This window comes from Ptychodera flava, chromosome 21, assembly GCF_041260155.1.
Source record: "Ptychodera flava strain L36383 chromosome 21, AS_Pfla_20210202, whole genome shotgun sequence".
Classification (NCBI taxonomy): Eukaryota; Metazoa; Hemichordata; class Enteropneusta; family Ptychoderidae; genus Ptychodera; species Ptychodera flava.
The window spans coordinates 33,229,561-33,257,239 of NC_091948.1; the positions used below are offsets into that span (position 1 = coordinate 33,229,561).

The 27,679-nt window shown below is 37.3% G+C and overlaps 1 protein-coding gene across 1 annotated transcript; it reads left to right on the forward strand.

Annotated features, from left to right (window-relative positions):
• Positions 1-27,679, forward strand: LOC139122060 (apolipoprotein(a)-like). Its single transcript, XM_070687438.1, has 12 exons — positions 1-78; positions 6,540-6,800; positions 8,454-8,720; positions 9,192-9,458; positions 11,258-11,524; positions 12,104-12,370; positions 13,486-13,752; positions 14,884-14,943; positions 17,663-17,690; positions 19,892-19,915; positions 20,442-20,693; positions 27,244-27,679. Exons 1-11 carry the CDS (start codon positions 24-26, stop codon positions 20,446-20,448), a joined length of 1,770 nt encoding a protein of 589 aa, XP_070543539.1. The 5' UTR covers positions 1-23; the 3' UTR covers positions 20,449-20,693; positions 27,244-27,679.

Below are 27,679 nucleotides of genomic sequence, written 5' to 3' on the forward strand. Positions count from 1 at the left end.
TTCGTTGGAAGTTGAGCATTACCATGATCGCGATACTATTGACAACTTTATTCATCGTGGTTGATTTTTCGGAATCAGGTAAGATATTTATTACCATGATAAATCTTTCTTTTTTATAATTGACACTGAATCGACCGTAATTAATTATGCTGTTATTGTTCTGTGCGCAAGCACATATTGTTATGTCTTTGTTAAAATCATGCAGACTTATGTGTCTACATGTAGAAAAGTACGTTAAGCTGGTGCATATTCCGCCATATGGTGAAATGTTTATAAACTCTCTCTCTCTCTCTCTCTCTCTCTCTCTCTCTCTCTCTCTCTCTCTCTCTCTTTATGTAAGTATACATCACTTGACTCACACAAGAACAGTAATACAGAATATACTTTATTATTCAACCGTTTCAATTTTTTTTGTTTCGGGAAGGATTTTTCAGACTGTTTTCCCGTTCAGTGTGAGTTATCTTTTTGTCTAAATACTGACATAGATCTCGACACTAGCAGGAACAATAGTGTTTCACCTTATTATAAATATTAATGGAAACTGGATATAGCTGACTCAGTTATTACAAATTTGCAGAGTGATAAAACACCGCACCTTACTTTACAGATTTGCTAGAAATCAGTTTAAAAGTCTGTGCAAAACCAAACTTAACATGTACCAGAATGAACAAAAAAATTTACTTGTTGAGCAGTGCAAAAATTCCCAGGGTTTTTGGTGTACTGTAAAGAAGTTGCGTGGTTACTCTTGTATGACTCAGTCAACTATACCTCCTTCTAAATGGTTTGATTATTTTAAACAACTGTTGCATGTTGAAGAAAATAATCAAGTAGCGATCACGGGTTCAGTGCATCCGTTCAGAGGGATTTACATAACCACGATCGGAAATCTTTATTATGCGTTGAAAATTCTCCAGCAGCTGTAAATAGAGTAATTTCAGAGACCGAAGTATTACAAGTGATCAAAAGATTTCTGGTCCATGTGATTTCGTTGCAGAAATATTTAAACACTCTGTAAAGATTTTAGTTCCATTGCTTTGTCAACTTTTCAATATCATACTTGTCTCTGGTGTTTACCCCGAATAATGGTGTAAGGGGATCATTTGTTCTTTGCATAAGAAAGGGTCTACAAAAGACGTAAATAACTACAGGGGCATTTCCTTGTTATCCTGTATGCAGCAAATTCTTCACAAAAATTTTGAACATTCGACTTGTCAAATGGGACATCTGAAAACAATATTATTACTGAAGCACAAGCATGGTCCAGGAAAGGTTACTCCAAAATCGACCAAATTTTCTGTTTGCAAGCTTTTGTAAAAAAGTATATTTCTATCGGAGGAGGTCGTTTTTACGTAGTTTTTGTCGACTTCTCAAAAGCTTTTGACAGAATCAATCACGACATGTTGTGGCACAGACTGATTTCGTATGGGATACACGGAAAAGTGTTGAATGCATTACGTTCTATGTACTCGAAGGGCAAATCTTCTATAAGATGTTACAAGGCCTCATTGAATATTTTAATTGTGAGGTTGGTACAAGGTAAGGTTGCATTCTCAGTCATTTTTTTTATTTTCACTATTTATAAATGAGTCGGCAAACTATATGAATAACCAATCTGCAGGAGGCATTTATATAAATCCCATCTCTAGGCATTCTCATGTACGCAGATGATGTTTCTGATGCAGCTGACTCGCCAATCCTACTACAACGCAAATTAAACCAACTAGAGAAATTTCATGAACACTGGGCGATGGAAGTATACCTGTCTAAATCAAAAATTACTGTTTTTCGTAATGGAGGGTGCTTGAGAGCCTATGAGAAGTGGAGTTTTAATGGCGAAAAAATCGAAACTGTGAAACAATTACAATTATTTTGGATTGATATTTTCCTCTAGGTTATCCTGGTCCCCTGAAAAAAGAAATCTTGCTGCAAAAGGTTTAAACTGTCTCTACTCATTTCATTCAATGATTCGTAAACTTTGGGGAATGTCCATTGCAAGCACTTTCAAGCTATTTGATGAAATAATTGTTCCTGCTGTTTGTTACGGAAGCGAAGTGTGCTGATTTGAATTTTCATAGTGTATTGAGCGTGTTCAATTAAAGTCTTGTAAATTTTTATTAGAGTTAATGGTAAATGCAAATTATCAAGCTTTTCTAGGGGAGTGTGGGAGGTTACCATTATGCTGTTTTTATTTTAAAAGTTGTGTTACTTTTGGTTACAATTGCTTGAAATGAATGAGGCTAGATTCGCTAAAGTTTGTTACAATATGCTTAAACGTTTAGATGATACAGGTAGAACTGCTTAGGCTACACACATTTGTAACTGGGCCGAGGCCCTGAACGGAAATAAATTGAATTTAAACCTTGTTTCGGGAAGGTATTATTTCGTCTGAGAAGTCAAACTGTATCAGTTTTAAAATTTACTGATGCAATTTAACACTCTCTTACAAAAGCATTTCCGCGCAGTATTAAGTACTTTAGTTTACGTCTGGCGCTCTTGTGTATAACGCTAAAGCTTTGCACGTACTTGATGTATCAATAGAAGCTCTTACACAGAGTCAGGATACAATGCCTTGGATTCTTTGTTAAAGTAAAGCTGTACATTTTGTTTGAGGTCAATATAATTATTGAGGCACCATCGAATGCCAACTGCCAATAAGTACAAAACCGGGACATAGTTATTAACGCAAATATTTTACAGAGACAAATTGCTGAACGCCTACTTCCCAAAACATAGCATTAACTAATCTCTCTGTGGCTAAAGTACTTTATTGGAAAGCTGATACACTTTGCTGGTTTGCTCGGTTTAAATTTAAAAATAACCCCTCTACATGTTCGTAATTTGTGCTTCATATATGCACTCGCTATCGCTCTTGCATATATGTCGTGAACTGGTCAAAATCGAGTGGTATACCATCGCTGGGTGTGCTTTATTGCTTAATTAGTGCACCTGTGAAAATTAATAAATGACGTGGAGTGAGATGCAGTACCACGATCGCTGCGGCTGGATCGATCGCGTTCTTAGCTCATACTGTTTGAAATTGGCCCTATACTGTGAAATTTGCGTAATATTAAATGGAATAAAACAATAAACCTAACATTAAACAAAGCAGAACAGCGAAACATTTGATATTGTCCATTTCATAGTTATACGGGCCAGGTAGTTACCGCTTGTGTAATGTATATATCTGTGAATACACTTCGTCTCGTACCGCGGCTCGGATCGAGGAGTACACTTAGACCCGCATGACGCTTCGCCAGTAAACTCTCGTCTTATACTTCCTTGATAAAGCCAAACTCCGTACTTCGCTGATCACATGCAATCGTTCCGTAACGAAAGATATCGTCACTGAACTGAGTTGTCCAAGTGCAGTTGGTCCTTAAGACAAAATATCCAGGTCTTTGACATTTCGTGGCCAATCATTGACAAAGCATCAAGTTACTGTAACATAAGCAAGCGATCAGAATATCAGAATAGCTACACATTATGAACGCTGATAAATCTACGCTATTAAACTGACGCTCGGAGTTTGTTTCAAAATGTCGCCTCCAAAACAAATATTATTTATCAAATGTTAACACCACCTACAAATAGAATGGTACGTCCCGATAATACATATATAAGACTGTCGAGCTAAGAATCCTTTCACTTCATCTGTCTGATGATTGCAGAATGCAGGAAACTTAAGAAACAGATATAATTGCTTTGTACTTGAAGTAATTTTGTTATTATATATATATATATATATATATATATATATATATATATATATATATATATATATATATTGTATCAATTTTACATTTTGTCTTACTTTGGTCTCGGGGGGTCATCCTGTTTTCGGAGGTCGAAAATGAGGGGGAAGGTTCAGCCGCTTTTGATTTCTGCATAGAATATCCGCCGTCCCCCATCCCCGGCCGAAGAAACTGACCAGTCCCTTAGGTGTTACTACAAGAAGTTTGGTCGATATTACATTGTATTCGAGTGATGTGTCCGTACGTTGACGAGGTTGGTTGTTGGTTGACCTGCATCAGAGTAATATCTACAGAGAATAAACAATGCAGTACATAATAATTCAAGTTTCAATAGTAACAGCCTTGAAATAAAATTTTTCGGAACTGTTTACCTGCAATGCATGGCTTAGCCCCTACCTATTCATCGGGGCCAAAATAATAGAAAATATGCTTTGCTTGACACATATTGCTTGTACATCATAATATATATTAATCAAATTTAGAAAGACCTGTTTAGGTTGACAAATTTACTGTACAACATTTATAGGAAGTGTCTATATCCACTTCCTTCAATAACAATTTAGAAAGTGTTTACCCACTAGATATGGCTGAACCTATTTCTTAAACGCCATATGACACATAACATAACATGGTTGACATAGATTATATTTACTGTATGATGGATCTTTATCAAAGTTAGGTCCATTAGGATAATACATGTATTGCAAAAGTTTCATTGATGTGTCAATACCAAAGGCCTCCTAATACATTGTTGGGACATTTTTATAGCATAGTAGTCCCGCCAGCCACACACTGACTACGCAGGCGCAGGTTCACAATATACTTTGCAAGCAACCCGAAATGTACTCTACTAAATTCATGGGCGCCGTAATGTTTCTTTATTGCTCGTAAATAAACAGATATGAAATGTACAAAGTGTTATTTTATAACATGCCATTAATAAAGTAAATGTATTTTCTTACCGAGTAAGTATTACTATCCACCCTGTCTAGATCTCTTATAGAAAATATTGCTACTATCACGCCAACAAAATATAAAAAGAGAGAAAACTGTCGAGCATATGAACGAAGACATACGCAAAGAATACTAGGATTGAATTTTAGAAAGCGCCCTCTCTGTCAATCGCTTGATACTAAAATTGCCATTTTTAGACGGAACGCTAGTTTTCAGATTGCAGTTGGAAGTTAGGCAATGCAGTTACAATTGCAACCATAATAATGGCACAATACGTCCCTTATTAAACACAATGGGTTGCTATCATGGTAAAAATTGCCAATTTATGTCAAGCATTTTACACCTTAAACAAAAAAACTATACCGGCACAGAGTCTGACATACATGTGTGAAGTGTGTTCATCAGAGGGTAAATAGGGCTTAGTGGTCGTAAAAACCTATATAGCAAGTAACGATGAATTCTATTTTATCCTTTACTTTTACTAATCATTAATCAATACAAATGAAATTTCTAATGAGGGCGGGGCTTTGCATAAAACGCATACTACACCCGGGCCATGTTTGCGCAAAACATTTTATACTTGATTCAAATTATGTTTACTTCATAGTTGGCATTTACTAAAATATATTATTTGACGTTTAAAAATGAACAATCACAATAAGTATTAAGAACAAAATGAACTATATCATGAGGCCTTACGAATAAATGAGCCGATACTACAAAAAACATATAAAGTTCTTAGTATTCTTGTAAATGGAAATGATATCTGTGAGTACAGGAAGTGGTCATTATATTGTAAGCCATTGAATAGATTTCTAGATTAGAATTTACTGTCAATAAATATATCAACAAACAGTGATTCCACGCCAAGCAATGCTCATCACAAAATATGTGTAAGTAATGGCCTAATAACTGTAATTTTTGACATTTGTTTTTCAGGGTTTTGTTACACATGTCAGCAACAGTTTCTATGTATACTTCCCATGTAAAATTGAAATACTAAATTATCAGCTTGAATGTTGACATCGGCTGTATATCTGTATCCTGTAATGTTACTGTTCATAACCAAGTTCAGCTCCAGACTTATTCAATTAACAATTATTCAACAATAATTATTTAATTATTTAATTTATTATTATAACAATAATAAGTCAACAATATTTTTTTATATGACCCAGTGACAAGTTGTATTAATGTTGGGTATTTTTTAGGAAGCAGATCAAAAACTGTAGTTGATAAAACAACAGGAGAACAAAAAACTGTCAAAAGTGAGAGTTACAGTGACGTTTACACAAAGAGCAAAACTATTTAAATACCAAAATATCAAATTTCCTCTGGCAATAGCGGGGGTAGTCAAATTTTTATTATTTTCTAAGGGGTCAGCAAACGTTGTCTGAGTGGTTAGAGTCCACTGGGTTTTGCTATTTTGACGAAGGCGCGAGAAGACTTTGCCGGTCCAACCCAATCTATAATAACTGAACGCTCCTTTACAGTTTTTAGATCTCGTTAAAGAATCAATACAAAAATTGCATTAGGTATTTATCGCGGAGATTATTATCAGGGTTGCCAAAGCGTTTGATAAATAGCTAAATCTAGATCGCAAACAGTCGTTTCTCGATCACCTTTCAAAAGATAATCGCACTAAAATTACCCTAAAGCGTGTCAGATTGCAAAATTCAGCGTTCTCATCAAACAACGAGATATCTACACCGACAAAGATTTTGAATTCCCGAGCTTTCAAATTGAAAAACTCTCTCAAAAAAACAGTCATCAGATTAATTAAAATTTCCATTTATAAACTAAATAAATATTTTTAATGTTACGTTTTACCAGCCAGTGAATGCTATCATGCTGTTGACGGGTACGATTATCGTGGCACTGTTTCAACTACTGTAAGTGGGTATACATGTCAAGAATGGACAGAACAGAGTCCGCATTCGCATACAAGGACCCCAGAAAATTATCCAAACGCAGGACTTGGAGAACATAACTACTGTCGTAACCCTGATGGCACGTCCGGTGCTTGGTGCTACACGACAGATTCTTCTGTTCGTTGGGAATTGTGTGATATTGGACAACCAGATGAAAATTGCGGTGAGCAAGTCGAAACGTTATTCGTTTCTAAAAAAACAGTTCATTAATAAAATATCTTGTTCGTAAGTCTCTATGCTCGTAAATTTAGTAGCTACAACCCTTTTCAGAATTAGAGCGCGAAGCCGCTGCAGTGAACTGCAATAAAACTGCTCACACTAATTAGTTTCAGCTGTAGCCAGCTGGCAAAGTCGACAACATTGTATGTCCCATGCAGACAGTTTGTCTGGGGAAGTTGAAATAAAAAAGATTTGTACATGGACCAGTGCATGGTAATGTTACATTGTATCTTAATCTTGAACACAGGGTGCCAATCGTAAACTCTCATTTACAACTCGAGCCTCAGACAGAGCTAGTTTTGCCTTTGTACAAGCAGACTTTTTGGTCTTCGTCAAGTAGCCTTGTTCAACACCAAAGTGGCCACGGCTACAGCTGAAACTAATTAGTGTAAGCAGTTTTATTGCAGTTCACTGCAGTGGCTTCGCGCTCTAATTCTGAAAAGGGTTGTATTTGAAGGGTTTTGACCTTGAGGTTATCTGGCTTAGAATGTTCTTGCAACCTGCCCTAATCTAATCTATGCATTAATTACACGTATCTAACTTTTGCGATAGCAATGTAAGCCATGGTTTAACAGCTAAACTGGTGCAACCAAATACCAGTTGCCATATATTCCTCGCTATTTTATCTGTACATCATCTAAAGTGTCTAAAAGTGGGTAAAACGTACATATGATTAGAATGCAATTTTATCGGAAATACGTCTGTATGAAACAAATCAGGGTCAGATCTCCACGAGATAAAAGTAGAAATTCGACAATTAAATATGGAAGCACATTATCAATACTGGGTCAGCCTCATGAATTTGATATACGCGTAAAGACATTATGGCCTGACATCTGGAATCAACTTTGTTTACCAAAATGCCTCGGCTTGAAATCTGCCTCTATGTTTGATAAACGAGGCAAATGGACAAAACGTTCCCTTCTTTACACCACAGCCATAAGGACCTTGCTCAATTATTACTGTCTTGAGAATTCTAAGCACCCATATTGTCATGAGGGCAAGACCATAGCGTGCGATGAACAGTAGGAATGCTTGTTAGAGTTTTTCTAAAAAATTACAACAATTTTAATGACATATCCATGGGAAATCATTACAAGATTCAACATGTTATTGCCTTATTTAGCTATCCGAAATATCCTTGATCCTCAAAGCCCTTCGGATTTTTGTCGCCAAATTGCATCGTAGGCGGAGAGCGGCAGTCATTTCGTTTGTTTACTTTGATTACTATCAAATTCCAAATGAAGATCGGGAACACTCCAAAACTGATGACGTTTTTCGCAAAACATCATGGCTAATATTTTATGGTAAACGGCACCAGGATGGAGCGATATGGGCATGGGTATATGATGAAATAGAAAATCACTGGAGCGAAAACCAGCAGATGTTCGCAGCACACTTAAGCTACACATATCCAATGTTATCTCATGTGATTCCTCGAGTGTGATTACGTGATAAAATTGCTTGGGTAGTCACAATAAATGTCATCTTACGTATCCTCTGTCACAAACACACTAATGTATAAGTATTAATTTTAAAGTTTTCAACATATCAAGGATTAGGTGTCGATACCAATAACTGATATTTTTCCCTAAAGTGCCAGCTAGTGAATGCTATCATGAAAGTGACGGCAACGATTATCGTGGAACTGTTTCGATGACTGTTAATGGGAATACATGCCAAGAATGGACAGAGCAGAGTCCACATTCGCACAGCAGGACTCCAGAGAACTATCCTGACGCAGGACTTGGAGAACATAACTACTGTCGTAACCCTGATGATACGTCGGGTGCTTGGTGCTACACGACAGATTCTTCTGTTCGTTGGGAGCTGTGTGATATTGGACAACCAGAGGAAAATTGTCGTGAGTACTAGCTTAACACACTTGTTTAAAACCAACATGTATTTTTGTATAATTAAAATGGGGAAATGTCAACATTTAAAATTGTTCTTAATAAAAATCGTTTTATTATTTCGAGTGCACTAATATTCATTTGCAACTCGGTTTCGACATCATTTAAAGGCAGCTCACTCTTCACATTGTCCTCAGAAATATTTTATGTTGCACTTTTAAGCGACATACTGCATGTTTTTCGAACACAGTTACTTCGGGAACAAACCTATGACCAGTTTGTGCGTTATTATATTAGAGAAACATACATATCACTTCGCCACTTTCTGTAGACTTACATAAAACGTACTGTGTTAAATCATTGTAATTTAGAGTATGTAAATCAACTTGAGGACATATACTCACACAAAATCATTTCGAATACTTAGCTTGCCATATAGAATTATACGAGGACATTGCTAACTTGTATTTTGTGTCTTTTAGAGGCAGCCAATGAATGTTATCATGCAATCGATGCATATGATTACCGTGGAACTGTTTCGAGAACTGAAAATGGTAGAACATGCCAGGAATGGACAGAACAGAGTCCGCATTCGCACACAAGGACTCCAGAGAACTATCCTAATGCAGGACTTGGAGAACACAACTACTGTCGTAACCCTGACGGCACGTCTGGTGCTTGGTGCTACACGACAGATCCGAATAATCGCTGGGAATTATGTGATGTTGGACAACCGGATGAAAATTGTGGTGAGCAAGTCTACACATCATTTGTGTCTAGAAATCTGTTTTGGCGTTTATACAATAAATGATCTTGTTCGTCGATGCCTATGGTCAATAATTACTTTGAGATTTTGACTCCTTCTTTCAATAATGAGTTTATGTGCCTTAACACATCCTCATACATATATTATAAAACCTAACAACATTCACATTGTGAAAATTTCAGAAAAACAGAGAGATGTAAAGATGAAACTATAGAGATAATCTCCCTTAGTTGACCCAGGGAGCTTGAATAAATACAAAGGATAATTTACCGAGGGAATAAATACAAAAGAGAATTTAGCGAGGCAATAAATACAAAGGATATTTTACCGAGGCAATAAATACAAAGGAGATAGCATGCGCCTCGAACAAAACGTAGAATTGAAACTGTTTCTTATATACGCTACATGTAGCAATTTTATGTCTAGTGAAAATAGATTTCATTGATGAAGCTTTTGTCGCAAATACAAGAAAGTTCATCGACAAGCATTGTTATCACATGCACAAGCCAAGTTTGTCGTCTTCGAACAAAAAATACGGGATTTATTCTCTGGTGGGTCTTCGTCACGACAACCCGCGACTATGTCATCAATTTCGGTGCGTCGGACCTTTTTGCGTTCTTCTTCGGTGTGCTCGTCAATGTAAACAAACAGCATGGCGGCCGGTATTTCTCCCGCGATCAAAATGTGTCTGACGTGAGAAATGTCGTAAACATTAGTCATGATGTCGAGTCTGACTAAATACAGCCAATGGGCAAATTTTGAGTCCTTGTGTTTTAGTTTTTTCGCCAATATGGGGGTTCGTATTTGTATAGACCCCGCCGACGCCTGAACTTCGACGTACTGTGTGCTTTCAGTTTCATGCGGTAGACATACGGCTTCCACTGCAACAAGGGCTCAAGTGCAGTGTCCAGGCCTCCAAAACTCATGTAATGAAATCGATATTTTCATAGACTACGACAATAATAATCAGAGCAATGAAATCACAATAGTGTACCGCCTGTATATTCCTAGGGAATTACGTGAATTATTTGCGGAAACGACGAACTCGAAGCTGGTCCCGTTAGCGTGGGTTCCATGGTAACCAGGGTCAGGCGCGACGTTACACAGTGCTCGCGCCGTCAAGATTCAGTCGATTTTCGTTCCGAAATATAGTGGATCTTTGTCTGCGGTAAATTTCTAGGCCTATGCTATCTTTGAAATAGTGTACAACTTTGCGGAAGGTATGTGTAGACCGAGAGGTCGTCTGGCATTTGCTCCATAAACGATAACGTGAACACCCTGGAAATGATTGATAACTTGCCCACGGCGTATTGATATTATTCCTAAAGTAGTTCAAAAGTTTAAACGCGGATCGTCACCGAAAACATCTTTACTTTGCGAAAAATAACGAATTCTTGGCTTGTGCATGTGATAAGTATATTATTCCCTAATATTTTTCTTCGTTCAGCGAAGGAAAATACACGATTGGAACTAACTTAGGATAATTTGATGGTGCAGTAATGTCTTTTAAATCTGCAAGTGTAAGCTCATCCGCTTTTCTTTATTCGTTGTACACTTGTTTTTATGAGTAATTTGTAATATTGAGATATCCAGCTATAGCGCACCTAACAGTTTTGAGAAATTTGAAAAATATGAAAATCCAACTATCGCAAATAAGTTCCAATCGTTTTAAGAGTATTGTTATTATCTTCTACCATTCCATTGACGGTATAATTTTTAAAATTTTTATCATATCTCAGATTCAGCGTCGATGCCAATAACTGATGTTTTTATTCCCTAAAGTGTCAGCTAGTGAATGCTATCATGAAAGTGACGGCAACGATTATCGTGGAACTGTTTCAAGAACTGAAAACGGCAGAACTTGTCAAGAGTGGACAGAACAGAGTCCGCATTCTCATACCAGGACTCCAGAGAATTATCCTAATGCAGGACTTGGAGAACATAACTACTGCCGTAACCCTGATGACACGTCTGGTGCTTGGTGCTACACGAGAGATTCTTCTGTTCGTTGGGAATTGTGTGATATTGGTCAACCAGAAGAAAATTGTGGTAACTATCGGCACAATGTCTTATATGCAAAATTATTGTACTTTTCTTCAATTGAGGCAAATGGAATTAACCTCTTTTCTCAATAGTTACGTTCTCTTCATTTGGAAATACTAAACGGTAGTTGCAAGCTGAACAATTCATAATTCAAAATCGTGCTTAAAAATGTTCATTCTTTAGATGTCACAATTAATTGCTAGTTCACAGATAATTCCGTTTTAACATCGTTTAATTGTAGCTAGAAATTGCGTTGCGATTTTAAATACATATAAAGAGGAAATATACAGTGAATCATTCTCCACATTGTTCTCAGAAATATTTGAAAGTCTTTTGAAGTAGTTACTGCACGAACTATAACGTGAGTACTTTTTCGTCATATTGGAGAAATATACAAAATGTCACTCTCTCTTATATCTATCAAAACGTACTGTATTAAACCATAGCCCCCATTAACATGGCTGTTTAGAGTATGGAACTTAGATTAGAATTCATACATCACCGAATCATTTTGAATACTGAGTCTCAGCTTATCTTATTGAATTCAACATTGACTTTGGTAATTTATGTTCTGTGTTTATTAAGAACCGGCGAATGAATGCTACCATGAAACTGATGGCAACGATTATCGTGGAACTGTTTCGAGAACTGAAAATGGTAGAACATGTCAAGAATGGACAGATCAGAGCCCGCATTCGCATACCAGGACTCCAGAGAATTATCCAAACTCAGGACTTGGACAACACAACTACTGTCGTAACCCTGACGGCACGTCGGGTGCTTGGTGCTATACGACAGATCCATATAGTCGCTGGGAATTGTGTGATATTGGTCAACCTTATGAAAATTGTGGTGAGCAAGTCAAAACGTCATTTGCTGCTAGGAATTTCTTGTTCATACGATATAAGATCATGTTCAAAATCTCTTGCACACAATTATGTTGCATCATTGCTTACCTTTTTCGATACTTATCTCTTGCAGCTTCATGACAAGATCGTCCTCATTGCCAATGACAATAATTGCACGATCTAGCCTGCCAGATGCATTATTGGGTTTGACAAGAAGGGTTTTGAACAATAATATGATGATGTATAGAATGGAAAGACGAATTGTAATGGTGAATCTGTCTTTATGTGCCTGTTAAATAATTGCAAAGAAAATATTCGACAAAATGTAAAATTTGGATGATTTTTCTGCAGCACGTTCAATGCCTGCTGTATGTGTAGTAAGGGAGCTTTCATTATTTTTATGGAGTGGGTAAGCCTCAAGGCTACATCTCAGGTGGTCTTTCATGTTAGGTGCGACCCTACCCCTTATATGACCCCTTTCTATCATGTTAATCTCGTTCTGTCCAATATGTAAAACCTTTCCTCCTCCAAGTTGCAGAGTGTTGGTGACCGTGATAGAATGTTGACGTGGTTTACCCTGGTGTGTTAAAGTTGTCGTTTGCTAAAATATACTTCTAGAACACAAAACGACTGAAATTTAGCAACTGTAGATTAACATGCCCACATGTGCAAAATGTTAGAAACACGATTGGAACTAATTTAGAAGAATTGGATCATTATATTTATATGTCATTTTATTTCACCTTATGCTGACCCAAGGGGCCACACTATGAAATTTGAACAGAATGAGTTTAAAGGGCGCAAAATACGTATTGCACCAAATGACAATGCCTGGTCAAAACTCCTGAAATGACGATGTGATAATCCTTTTGAGTTCAAATTAGCTGAGTGGTACTATGCTATCACGGCAATAGATTAGAAAACATTTCAAGAAAAAACGTAGGAATGTTTAAACTTACAGATATTCAGGATTGATAACTAGAAAAGCATTCATTGATACAGTTTGTGAGTGAAACTTTGAAAATCACATAAGTCAATAAATGCTACCTCGATTGATAATGATACTGGGATTTCCATCATATACACATTCTAAATGATCATGCCAATTTCTTCCCTAAGGACCACCAAATGAATGTTATCACGAGACTGACGGCAGCGATTACCGGGGAACTGTTTCGATGACTGTAAATGGTAGAACATGTCAAGAATGGACAGAACAGAGTCCGCAGTCGCACAGCAGGACTCCAGAGAATTACCCGAACGCAGGACTTGGAGAACACAACTACTGTCGTAACCCAGACGGCTGGTCTGGCGTTTGGTGCTACACGACAGATGCTTCGGTTCGTTGGGAAGCATGTGATATTGGACAACCGGATGAACATTGCGGTATGTATGAGTCAGTTCCTGTACAGTGCCTCTACGTATGGGGTACTACTCTCTCTCTCTCTCTCTCTCTCTCTCTCTCTCTCTCTCTCTCTCTCTCTCTCTCTCTCTCTCTATATATATATATATATATATATATATATATATATATATATATATATATATATATATTATATATTATATATAATATATATATATATATATATATATATAAATATATAGATATATACTAGGAGATTTTGATGATGTTATTTCTTTGCTGTATATTAATTGTTATAAACTATTCCTGCTGATGTCATATCTTCATCATTCATATGACACAATCATAGAGAACCCATAATGATCTATTGCTTGCACTTGCATGACGTTACTTTACATCATTGCTGTATTTATTTCCATCCGAGTGAATTTAAACTGTTTAACTACTTTTGAATATATATATATATATATATATATATATATATATATATATATATATATATATATATATATATATATATATATATATATATATATATATATATATACAAGGCGCAAGTGCTATGTCTGGTCCAGGGACAACACAAAGTACAGCATCTGCGCCTGTTATTTTTGCAGATTTACATAAGTATATTCAAGATGAATACAGATCCTTACGGACAAAGACTTTCTTCTCAATTCAAGAAGCATCCTGAAGGTGCTTTGAGGAAAGATATTTTAGTTCTGAACTTTAAGTTATCAACAACCTTAAGCTTTAGTTTTTACCTATCGACAACTTTCCGAAATTATCTTGAACTCTGAAACTTACGCATATCTCTAATTCATCCTTCTTTAAAAGGCTTTGTTATTATTTTTATGAAGTGAGTTTTCTCTTTTTAGCTTCATGTGTTATTTATATTGTACTTTTATTATTTGACTTTTTATTGTTTTGCACAATATGCTGAGATGTGTGTAGGACATTTCAAACAAATTAATAATAATAATAATAATAATAATAATAATAATAATAATAATAATAACTCTTCACAACATTTGTGGACAAGTCATCGTCTCTGTTCTGAAATTGATTCCGTAATCGTTTTAATGCTGGATATATTTACTATAGGTGTTTGTATCAGCGAGTATTCTTACTGCGTAACTTTGATTTTCCATCAGTGGTGACATCAGCACCTGTAACGAAAGCCCCGCCACCTACACCGGAAGCTCCTGTAGTACGTAAGTGTTCACACCTGCATTAATTATAGACATGATATATGATTGACCCTGGGGAATCCTATGTTTAATGACTTTCATGCAACCATATCACTTTGCAGTCGTGGACGAACAAAAACCAACTTACACAATTATAGCGTTATGTGTCCTTTTTGTGTACGTATTGACAAATATCTGTGAGGTGAATTTTACTGGTTACAAGTCAGATAGACCAGTAAGAGACTAGTCCCTAGTTTCTTCGGCGGGGAGGGGGGAGGGCTAGGCTATTATTTTTGTGACATTAAAAAATGGCTAATCCTCCTCTTGGCAAAATAGTTTGAAGTGTGAATATAGTATTTTTGAATGAGCTGTTAATGTGTTTCATACTTTCTGTGCATGACAAGATATCCAGAACTGTTGTACGTAAAGTGGTGTCAATCACTGATATCAAAAAGAACCGCAGTATATCGAAAACTCAATTTGGCAATTAGACTGTCACAAGCCACAAGTTAAGTGTTAATGAATCCCTGCTTTGCTCACAGTGATTTCCTCATTTGTGCGTAAAGCTTAACATATTTAATTGACAGCAGCAGTATTTTATCTTCTGACGATATTTTATTGTTTGATTCTCTATGCTCAAATTTCAGTTTGTCAACATAGCATACTATGACTATGACTTGACTATCAATTTTTCTGTCTTCCCTCAAGCCTTTTGAATGACAGAATCAATAACTTCTTAAAAACTATCACTACAAGTAGAATTAACCAGGTAGAAACACGCCCGTATCAAAACCATGGACAGGAGCATAGAAGAATGGGCCTTTTTGCTTTGTCCAAATTAATTACATCTGAGAAGCTCTGGAGAGCTAATTTATAAGTTGTAGCCAACCGAATGTGCACAGTGTTTAACTTTCCTTTCGTTTATCGTTGAAACAATAGAAACACAGTTATGGCAAAACCCACCTTCGGTTAACAAGAATTTTATTCATAAAAAAACCCAACATTTTATTTAAAAACCTGACAAAGGGAGAAAGAAGTTTTCATATTAAGTACATCAATCAGAACAAAAGATACCTGTTCGTTTTCCTTTTGTTAAATATTTCACTGTGTTAAAATAATCGCAATCATACCAATCCATAATGCAATAACACTAGGTCGGAATTCGTAAGACAATAGTTGTAAACATACACAAAACAGCACAGAACAGACAGTAAATAGAAGGTACAATAACAAAGTCAAATTCATGAAAGAAAGATATATGGACCTCTGGCCAAAAGACCAAGAAGTGATGTCAGGTGTTTCGAAAATAGTAAGCGCATCCTGCCCCACATGTGGCACCCGTCATATATCAATCTGTAAATCAGATAGGTAGTGGTCACTAGCTATAGCCCAATGTCACCGATGCCATCAGCGATCAATTGTCGAAGAGAGATATTGTATCTACCAGCTTGCGATACCTGCCAAAAAAGCGTTTGACTGTAGAGACAAGTCTTGCTCTGGTGTAACCTTGATTTAACAGTTAGTACGAGAGATGGCCATGTCTCTCTACAAAATCACCATATGATAGTTTACATTCTTGAACTTGATTAGAATAGGTTGTTTCAACTGCATATGTATACAAGAAAGCTGATTTTAGATTTTCATCGAAATTGTTGATTGCCCATACATTTGTGCCTATGAGAAAACTATTTGTATTTTTACAATACTAATCTAAGTAAATCTGTGCTTTTATAAGTGCTTGATAATTGATACAAATGTATTCAAATAGGATATTGTAAAGTTCAGACGAGGAAAACAAATATATTGGAATTTCACCCAAATTATTATTTCACTTCTCGTTGAAGTCTACAATGTAAACTACCAACTATTTTCACTGACATAACTTCAAATATCTGTAGTGTGCGTAAAGACCTTAATTATTGTTAATGATGACTAGTCTTGACTTGAATTAAATTGAAGCAATAACAATACTGACTGTACACATATGGCTGTGCTTGACTTTTCATCCTACTTTAGGAAGTAGAACAAAAAACTGCGGCAGTGGATACACAAAACAAAACCACCAAAAATTAGCCAAACGTTATGTTAATTGACAGCCTAACACATATTTCATATCAATCAGAGACAGTTTTGTTTCGAGTCCCCGTTGAAGTTTACAAATCCTTTCAAGTGCGCTGCCCCAACATGCCTTTGATATTTTCAAGTCCCCGTCCCGTCAATTCTCCCCGTGAATGGCAGGCTTATAAGAAGACGCGTTATTATATTGCTTATTACCACGCTTCATTTATGCTCTCTTTGATGATTTTTCACATGGCATGCATCATTTTCAAGTAAATACATGCAACAGATCATTTACCAGTGAACAAAACAGAGAATAATACCCTTCAGGTTGAAAGTTCGCAAAACTGTTACAAAGATTATTTTGGAAGTATATTGTATACACGCATCCTTTTTTCGAAAGCTTGAATAAAAGATGGCAGTTTCTGTAACTAAGACAATTGATAGCGGACAAGTCTTTGATTGACAAAAGAGGAACATTGATACACCTAAGTTTGATATTAACTGGTTTTATTCCGCTGAAAATATACAATTCCTTCTCTTTGGGCACTCTGTTTATCTAACTCGTTAACCCCAGGAAAACTAATTTTCAAGAACGACACAATCCCTCGAAAAACAAACGCAAGCTGTTACCCTCATTAAATATGTTGATGGGAACAATATTATGACTTTTTCCACCATGCAGCTCCACACATTCCAACTCAACCACGTAAGTACTCGTATCATATCCATATTACATGAGTATTTACACATTATGTCAGCAAATTAAGCTTAGCCATGTCGTGGATGTTGACGGCAGAATATGGACAGATTGAACTGTCTTTTGAAGCGGGTAGTGTCAATGCTAATGCATTGTGACGCTGTTACGCTGCCTATGAAATGTGTAGACAAGTGAAGTGATATCTACCCGTTGATAATCCTTCTTTTGAACAGTTTAAAATTTGAAAATAATAAATCAATATTTACTTGTACTCGACCCTATAAATAATGGCGTATACCTATCAAGGCCATCGAGCCAAAATAAACATGACGGCGACGACGACGATGATAATAAGGATGAAGATGATTGTACTTGGGTCCTCAGACCAGAGTACGTTTTAATTCGAAGAGTGAGAAAACACTTATGCAGGCGTAACCGAAGTTCATTGAGAGCATGGGGGGGGTAAAATCGTTGTAGTAACGTACTCTTTTACATCGAAATCGTTCCTAATAATCGCAATGGGCGACAGTTCCCATATGAATAGATCCTAACGATTGTAGTTTGAGTATAATAGTATCTGTCTATCCTCGGCCGGCCTGTTCTTGGAAAATTGTCTTGACATTATGGTCAAAAATCATCAAAACCTAGAATGATTAATCAACCCTCCCATCTTTCTTCTCGCGTCAGCCTAAGGACTAGTCGACATGATCCTTGAATAAAATTTTTTGCTGAGGTGATCAAATGTTATAATTTGGAAATGACGCAAAACGGGAATCAAAAAGCAAACTCAGAAAGTGTTTGCTAAGACGCAGGATGCTCACTGATGTTAGTAACCAAGAGAAACAATTCTACCTCCTTACTTAACTACTCTAGAAAGGTGACATTTCCGCTATTCTAGAAATCCACGAATTACATGGCCTATACAAAATTTAATGATAGATTCTAAAAGGGTTGGTCAAGTATGTTCAAGTAAAAAAGTACTGACCTGTATATGAAAACTCTCGGACACATACTTATTGTAACATATGGATTTTGCGATATTTTTTGTCAATGACTGTAAATGAAAAGTTGTGAAAATGAATACATGCGACCGATAATGAACCCCGATTGGGAAAAAAACAGACTGCACCACCAAGGCGCCACCAAGCAGCAGTCGTCCATATGAGAATCGGATATAGAATTAAGAAAGAGTCCAACCCAATGCCACAATGATGGATTTATATGTTCTTCATCGCTGGCATAATATTCTTTTGTTATTTAATGATGGAGAATGACAAACCCATGGTGCGAAGTCTGGTCGTAGGTAATCAGTTAACTCCTTACATGCAAAGCGAGGTACAACTGCCACTAGCAATTTTGAAATGTGTGATTTAAACAAAGTGTACAGTCTACGTTTGTATTTTAAGGTGTGTAAAATCCGTATTATTCCTTCTACTATCGTTTACTTGGAACCATGCCAACACTTTTGTAGGACAAAGGAAAGTTGCAAATATGAAAAATTAATATTTTCTATCAATCAATATACCATACAAATACTAATCTCTCTTGTTCTTTTATCTTCTCCATGTTGCATTTAAAGTTGGTGAAAGTAAGTAAGTTTAAAGTAACCGCTTTTGCAAAGGTTCTTTTTTATCGTAACATCTTGAAATTTTTGTTTTGCAATTTTGACCTCCCCTTAATTTATGCAAATTTGCAAAATTAAAAATTTTGCTTCCTCGACAATTTTTGATTCGGGCTACAAAATGTTTTGTCCACTATTGATTCAAATGTACAATCTCCTACTGGGAAGATTTGTTTCAAGCAATGTAGTACCGATATATACTTCCTGGACTAATACCCTACTGGCTAACAGACAATTGTTACAAAAGATTAGTTTAGCAATGTAACCTGCGCATGCGATCCTTCTGAAAAACATAAACGGAAGAGGCATTGTCGTTTGTAGCCAGACTAGTAATAGAGTGGGAAAGATTTCGATTCTTCAGGGTAAAAAATGATGTATTAAGATGTGATGTTGACCCGTTATATTTAGCTATTAACATACATTTCCTTGGGTCCCATCCATACACTCTATTTCCCTCAGCCGGAAACACGTACACTGTCATGAGCGACTCACGGTCCCTTGGGAAAGCTAACGTAGGCTGTTCACCCTCATTATAAATCAATTGGAACAATAATATCTGATAATCATGCCTTTGATTTTTTTCCAAAATGCAGCAACACATATTCCAACACTGCCCCGTAAGTACCTTTTTACCATACAGATATCATGTGAATAGCGAAGCATTATCTTGGCATATTAAGCTTACTCATTTCAAATAGAAATTTTAATAATATGAACCACTAAACCTTAGAGCGAAACTGGTTGGGCATTAATACTATAAGTGATTTGTCATGGTCATCTAATGTTGGTGATGTAATGAAAAATTAAAATGCAGCTTCGATGAGACGTCATCTTTCTAATTGCTTTATTTAACATATTTTAATTATTCTCTTAATGTTTCGGGACTATTGTAGTCTGCAGTGTGAGGACTCTTTTTAAGCGGGCAATATCACTCCCATAACGTACCCTTTCTGGTGATATTCTTTGATAGTACTAGTTTAATAATAGCTTGGAGTAACCAGGCCTGCATTAACGTCCCACATATGAGGCATGATACTTCTATCGACTTTTTGCTTTGAAGTAACATCTTGGTGAAATGACACTCTAATGTCTTTTGTATGTCATTTTGTGTATAATTTTTTCATTTCTTTGTCAATATCACAGCCTGTGAATTTCCGGACAATATGCGCAATGTAGCCCCAGGAAAGTCGTCAACGCAGAGCTCACTAAAGTCCGGGAAACTGGGCCCGGATGTAGGACCGGAAAAAGCTGTAGACGGGGACTACAATCCGGACGCAAAGGCAGGATTGTCATGTTCTTGGACAAATAAAGAGCTGCAACCATGGTGGAAAGTTGATTTGGGTCAGATTTTCTCCATTTACGAAATCATCATAACCAACAGAGAAGACTGCTGCAGTGAGTAGAAACTATCTTATTGTGAAATGTTAGGGAAGAGGTCATTTTCAAATAGGCGGTACCGCCGGATACCTCCCGCGGTATACCTCTACTTCGCTTACCGCCAGGATTACCGCCGCTCAGAGACCGTGAATATTCATGAGAACTCATTACCGCGGACTGGAGGTGAAACATTAACACCTCTACTACTCCTAACGATCGCGGTAATACCGCGGTCACAGCGGTAAATGGCCTGAACGGCTGTACTAAACACAGGTTGCAGTATTTTTGAGAGAGAGAGAGAGAGAGAGAGAGAGAGAGAGAGAGAGAGAGAGAGAGAGCGTACATCTTGGTCATATAAACAGAGTGAGTTGTAACTGTTGCGTATATGTTTACTTTCGAATTCCCGCCTGTAAAATATTGCAAACTGAAGGCCAAAATACCTAAAAAAAGGTGCAATTCAGAACACCCAATCACAAAAAATTGTTCACGATTGTAATATTAAGTGTAAAGTTCAAGCACGGTCCCCATAGAGAGACCGTGGTTCAAGTTACGACACCCAAAATTGTTCGATTTGTGAGAGATCGGAAGTAAAGGTCGGGTCGCACATGGGACCATTCCGTGATAGCAAATATCGACATTGCCTTGGGGGACAGTTTGTCGTCTAATTTTCATCCGCATTTGATAGCAGCATGAATGTCCTTGCACTTGATAAAGAAGGCAGTGAAAATACCAGCAAACTACCACCGACGTATTTCCGTGTAGTTTGAAAAAAACTAACTTTTGAATACGGGGTGACATATGGCGTTCGTCGTGATGCTATGCCTGGTTGAGCACGGGGGTATAGACAGAGTGTACGCTATGCGATTTCCTCGACCAGTTACATCTCGATTATTAGATTGTGTTGTATTTTGTTGTATATAGATTGTGTATGCATTTATCAAACGACACCAACATTATGTCAAGAGTTGTTAGTATTGTAGCTTTTTACAGAGTGATAGAGTTATTCGAATCCAGTTAGCGCGATCACCATGAAATAATCAATTAAAAGTAATATAAATTGACCGACATATTGACGTAGTTTACGGCTCTGCACGCATTGGTAACGATATAGCTTCTTTAGATAAAAATCGCTCTGCATTTTGATGATTTTGAATAAATGTGTCTGTGGACTACTGCAAACTGTAAAGTAAAATTTCTCAGATCATTTCTCCACTGATCGCCACATTCGGCCAAGCGACGCCGCTCAGCGGTACGTACGTAAGCCCACTGCACTCTCTGCAGTACTGCAAAATAGCGAAACTGCCCCCCCCCCCCCCCCTCAGCAGGTCGCGTTCAGAATTGGGTCATGGCCAAATATTGCTTGGCAACCACGAAAATTGCGTTGGAGATGTGAATTCCAGGAGGGGTCTTCTGATCTCAATTTTATGTCAGTGCTATGTTTTAATTTTTAAACTGCGTTCGCACTCTTCGTTGGTGTTGCAAAATGGAATCGATACAGAAAATACTACCCTAGAACCTGTGGAAACACATTTGTTGGAAAACTAAACGATAAAAGGGCTTACAATTAGCCTTGAAAGTGAGAAGTGGTGAATTCTGAATAAATTAACGGCTTTGTCCACGTTTGTCCGATATCTTTTGTGTTTTGGAACATCGGAATTCTGAGACACGGTTTTGTAGAAACAGTCACTAACTACAACCTGTGCAAAGATAAGGCTAATCCAACAACGTGGCGCCAAGTTACACTCTCCAGAAGTTGCGATACATTGCCAAAACGGAACGGAGAAAATCGCAGAAATGTGTATGTGACCCTTGGAGTCGAACAAAGTCAGCTAAAATTCCGGTTCGCTCACATTTTCGGTGGAAGTTCCCAGCCCATAATGAAGTACAGGACTTTTTACACAATTGTCTGAATTTGTGTATGAATGAAATGATACATGACGTGAAAATTGAAAGAAAATGAACACTGAAACGGCCAGTTCGCGGCGTAAGCGTTAGGCTTTATTTACATAACTGTCATTCCGAACTAAATCTGGGGATAATCTTCTTGCTCAATACAAATTAGCGTATTAACTGTGCACTGTAGTGTACCAGTTAAAATATGATTATCGAGTGAAGAAATGGCTGGCTTTAACGTTCGGTACTGCATGTTGAAGTATGACCACAGTCCACCTTGAACACGGCATGGAGCTAAAAACGGACAGCTCCATGAACACGGTTTCCGACCTCAGAGCAGCAGTTTATAGTGCAGGGCTAACTTTGTGTTGTGCCAGGTTAGAACCCATCGTTAGGCTAAACTAAATATAACATCAGACAATATCTGGTATCTAAAACGATTTCCTAATAGTAAGATAAAAAGGAGCATGCAGTTGGCGAAAAACTGAAATAAATCGATTCTGACACGAAACTCGAACAATTCTAAAAGCGACTTGTTTTGGCTTCGCGAGTACGTAAAACAGATGTGAATCTGTGACCACGCTGATAACTGAATGCGTCATTCTAAAATCGCGACGGTCGAGTTTTGTACAAGTAATGAAATACGTGAACTTCAGTCAAACAGTTTAATATCGCGTTCTCTGATATGTTGAAACGAAAAAGCAGTCAACTCGGAAAGTTGATATTCAGAAATTCGATTTGGCAAGATGCTGGGCTATACATCGACACACGTTCTCGGTCGTCACTCGAAAATATGAAGATTAAAGACAATGAACTCATTTAATATTCATCTCATCGCACGTGTTTGTATGGACAAACGAAAAACGAGGCGAGAGTGACGCATTGAGGGACGAACAAATACTCACCTGGTGTTTGACAAACTGTTAAACACCTTCAGTTAGAGTGAATGAATGAATGATGAATGAATGAATGAATGAAAGTTTGGTTTCGGACATACACCGCGTTAATTAGAGCAGGTTGTGTGAGACAAATCTGTGCAAAAAGTAAAGTGCGCAGAACGCGTAAGCCACTCTGCCCAGCGTTCTTCGCTACGAATGCAATCTTCTTTCGGCGATTTTACGTACCGGAGCGCCAAGGTAAAAGGCACGTCATTTCAGTTTTTGTTTATGGGTATCCCCCAAATTGCAGAGGGAATATGGTCAGATGTAAAAGATGGACGATTTCACAGAGGGAGTGTACACGTCACGGATAAATGATCTAGCATTGATATGAGAGTACTCATAAATTGTTGATCTTTATCGAGTAAAGTTTCGGCGATTTCACGAACCTAGCATGCCCAGATACATGACATGTCATGTAATTGAAAAGCGTGGAGAAATGAAGTAAAAAAGCCCGACATATATTGGTGATTTTACAGACTCAACATCACGTCATATATCGTTATTTCTGACAGAAATATGTGGGACGTCAAAGTTGGATGCTGATATTTAAATAAATATGGTAAAATCACAATGTTTTTTCATGGGCAATGAAATGTTGCTGACTTTCGGAGAGTGGGACCAGACATAAATTATGCAAATCAAATACGTCACAGGGCCGAACTCGACGTCGTCATTGCTGAGAATCCCACGTTCAAAAATCGATCATCACATAGTCTCACGTTCTACGGACTGTGGGTCTACAAACAATTTGCCGGACCGTAATGGTTGCACTCTTTTTAGAACAATGCTTTTATTCAGGCAACGTCTAAATTGACCTTCAACCCCAAGGGTCTTTTGATAACAAGTCTGCTTTATGTAGCATCACTATTGAACGTGCCATGCGTGAGGGAGTGGTAGCCAAGCTAACGGGACTTTTGTGGAGGGACCGTGCTTTAAACAAATCAAGTTCACGTTGCTAACAAGACTTGCTCCTAGTCTATGAGCATATAAATACAAAAAATAATAAACTGAAGGAATAAACTTAAGCAGACTGTCGCATTGGTGGTAGGTTGTTGCGAAGGATCGTGGGATGAACGCATTGGCTTGCTTGGCCAGCAAGTAACTGCTGTTGCTATGCCGAGAAAAGCCAAGCGACAGGAGGCAAGTGTAGTTGCTGACACACAGCTGTTCATAATCGTATATATATAAATGTTTTCTTTTGGCGATTCAAGAATCATAAAAAATTCACACAAATACATGTAATTCACCGTGTTTATTGCCACGTGATAAGTTTTTAGTGGTTATAAACTTTTCAAAACAACGCATCCAAACTTTGGTGTCTAATTGCAATAACTAACTCGATGTTTGATTATGAGTAGATTACTAGTAAGTCGGTATGCATTTTTATTGAATTAGGTATTGGCAATGGGAGAAAGCATTCAACATAGTTTTTATTATCATCATTCTGTACTAGAAATAGACATTCAACTATAAAAAATAGAAAACATACTTACATTGCCACCAACATAAAAAATTGGTGTCCAACTTTTCAACACCATGTTTCTTTCTGATGTCATTTTTATTTTAGAACTATGACCAACTCTCGATGTTATAGTTGGCAAGTATCTTTATTCCATTTTTTCATCTTAAAACAACTGCGCGCATCTTGCCGATGACGGTGACACATAGGCAAATTTCACTTATCAATACAAGGAACTAAATATATGCCGCAAACGCAAAGTCATCGTATGTGTATAGTACGGATTGTGCTACATAGTTGCAATCTTGTATTTCGAATACAGAAAAGAACAGAGTGACATAAATGTTAAAGTTTCAATTTTCTCACCATTAGAACGAGCCTATAGTGCTGTATGTGTTGTTGAATACTGACACAAAATATCATTCAACAGCAACAGCACTCTTGGGAATTCTAGTACTGACATTACAAGTCAGACACTGCCAGGTGGCCATGCATGATGCCAACTGTCCTTCGTTCACTCAGTTTCCAAATGTAATGGCGCTCCGCAAAATCAAAAGACTTGGAAACAATAGTTTACTTATGACGTACTAAGTAGCGCGGTTTTCCGCGGTCTCATTATGCATGCAAGCTCATTAAAAGCTGCTAACTGCCTTACCGCCGGTCCCTCCAGGGTTAGAGGTATACCGCGGGAGGTATTGGCGGTACCGCCTATTTGAAAATGACCTCTTCCCTTAGCCACAAAGTAAGAAATTTCAGAAATTTGTTCGTTTCATCGTTTGACATTAGTGGACAAATGCCTTACTTATCGATTAATTTTCTTTGTCATATAATATAAACTATATGTGCTTATATTTCTGATTTGATTGTCCGTATCATAAATATATGAAAAGTGTACTCAGGGATAGATTCGACTATGATAGTACACTACATTCTTAGAATTTGATACAGTAAATGTGTATGTTTCGTTATGCATATCAAGCCAAACAAACTTACATGGCAATGTATAATATATAGCTTCGGGTAGTCGAGAAGGTATATCAGGAACTAAAGTATTTTGCTCTATCTTAACGTTTAGGTGACTAACCAGAAAGAAAGAGGGAGTTCTCTTTTCTTGGAATTTGCTCACGTATGGAAAGATAACTAGGGTATACAGATCTCAAAAGAGTAGACTGTGATGCTGGAAGCCTGAACTTGTTGGTACCTTTTCTGGCTACCTAGATTCGACAAATGATGCTCGTCGTTAGATGATTCATAAATTAGTAACAGTCCCTAAAGTAATCCTGTCTTTCGAAATAGTACCGTACCAACACTGGTTAATGTGTATATCTTTGTTAAAAGCTGTAGAATACGTAATTGTGTGACAAGTTCAATTTGAATGCAAGAATAGCCACAAACTTATCCTCGATGTATAAACCTCTTGTGCCCTACATGCAAATTTATACTAATGATGCGAATGAAAACGGGTATTAAAAATTAACACCCTTTTGAATTGGCGTTCCTTGCTGTCGGGCGGGTGAAAAGGAAATTCAGAAAAAGTAGTAAAAATATGGTTTCATATTTCTTGATGTTAAATGTGGCAAAGGGAGGGCTAATGATAGAGAAAGATAGGTGAAAGACATTACTGTATTGATGTGTTTTTAAAATACATGTATGTAAATAAGGCAACATACATACGCACGCGCGCATGCAAGCGCGCACATACATACATACATACATACATACATACATACATACACACACACACACACACACACACACACACACACACACACACACACACACGCACACACACATGTACATTTGAAGCGGGGGTAATCCCGAAAACCAGCAGGGTTCTATGCAAAAAACTGTGAAGACCCACATTCGCACTTACCTAACCATGTTACACATAATGTTTTGTTTTTGTAACGTTCAATGATGTGAAATCTTTTTGGACTGTCGTTGAAGAAGATTTCGTTGATGACTCATATATATGTGCCGCGTGTCCGTATGCATCACTGTCTTTGCATCCCCAGTTGTTCTTATCATTTACTTCGTACAGAGAAACACATGCAAATCGCTATTAGTCCTGTAATTACTACAATTTCCTGACAACGTTCAACGTTATGCGATACATGCACGTGTGTAAGTGATGGATGTGCCCTTGTATGAGCATACACCCTACCGTGAAATAGCATTTCTTTCATACATATCTTTTCATACACAGTCACCCCAAAACCGATAGGCAAACAAACAAACAAAGACACGTACTAACTAAATGGCTTTGACTTTGCAGCTTTCCGCATAAAGAACGCCGAGGTCCGTGTTGGTAACAGCGAAAACTTCGAAGAAAATCCTGTTTGTGGGATGATGATAATCGGCAGAATGACCAAAGAGAACCCCATTCACGTCAGATGTGGCTGTGAGACACCGATGGAGGGACGCTTTGTTAGTATTCAGCTGATTGACAGAGAAAATATGTTAACACTTTGCGAAGTTGAAGTAATGGCAACTTAAACAAAAGAGCAGTGGGAATGTTTGTGCATGCTTTTTCGCGTTTTGGATTATAGAGGTTTATCTTATAAAATTCGCATACCATATATTATCACAAAGTAAACAGGGTAATGAAAATACCTAAAATAAATTAATGATAACATTTGTTTATTATGTTTGCTGGGAATAGGGTTTAGGTTTAATTTTGGGAAATAAAGAGCACTTGCAAACTTCTTTTA

What these genes read in the sequence shown, in the direction of transcription:
- LOC139122060 (XM_070687438.1), top strand. Translation starts at nt 24, where the DNA reads ATGATCGCGATACTATTGACAACTTTATTCATCGTGGTTGATTTTTCG. An exon ending in ACAACCAGAGGAAAATTGTC is followed by an intron (nt 8,721 to 9,191) that starts GTGAGTACTAGC and finishes TGTGTCTTTTAG; the next exon opens with AGGCAGCCAATGAATGTTAT. An exon ending in TCAACCAGAAGAAAATTGTG is followed by an intron (nt 11,525 to 12,103) that starts GTAACTATCGGC and finishes GTGTTTATTAAG; the next exon opens with AACCGGCGAATGAATGCTAC.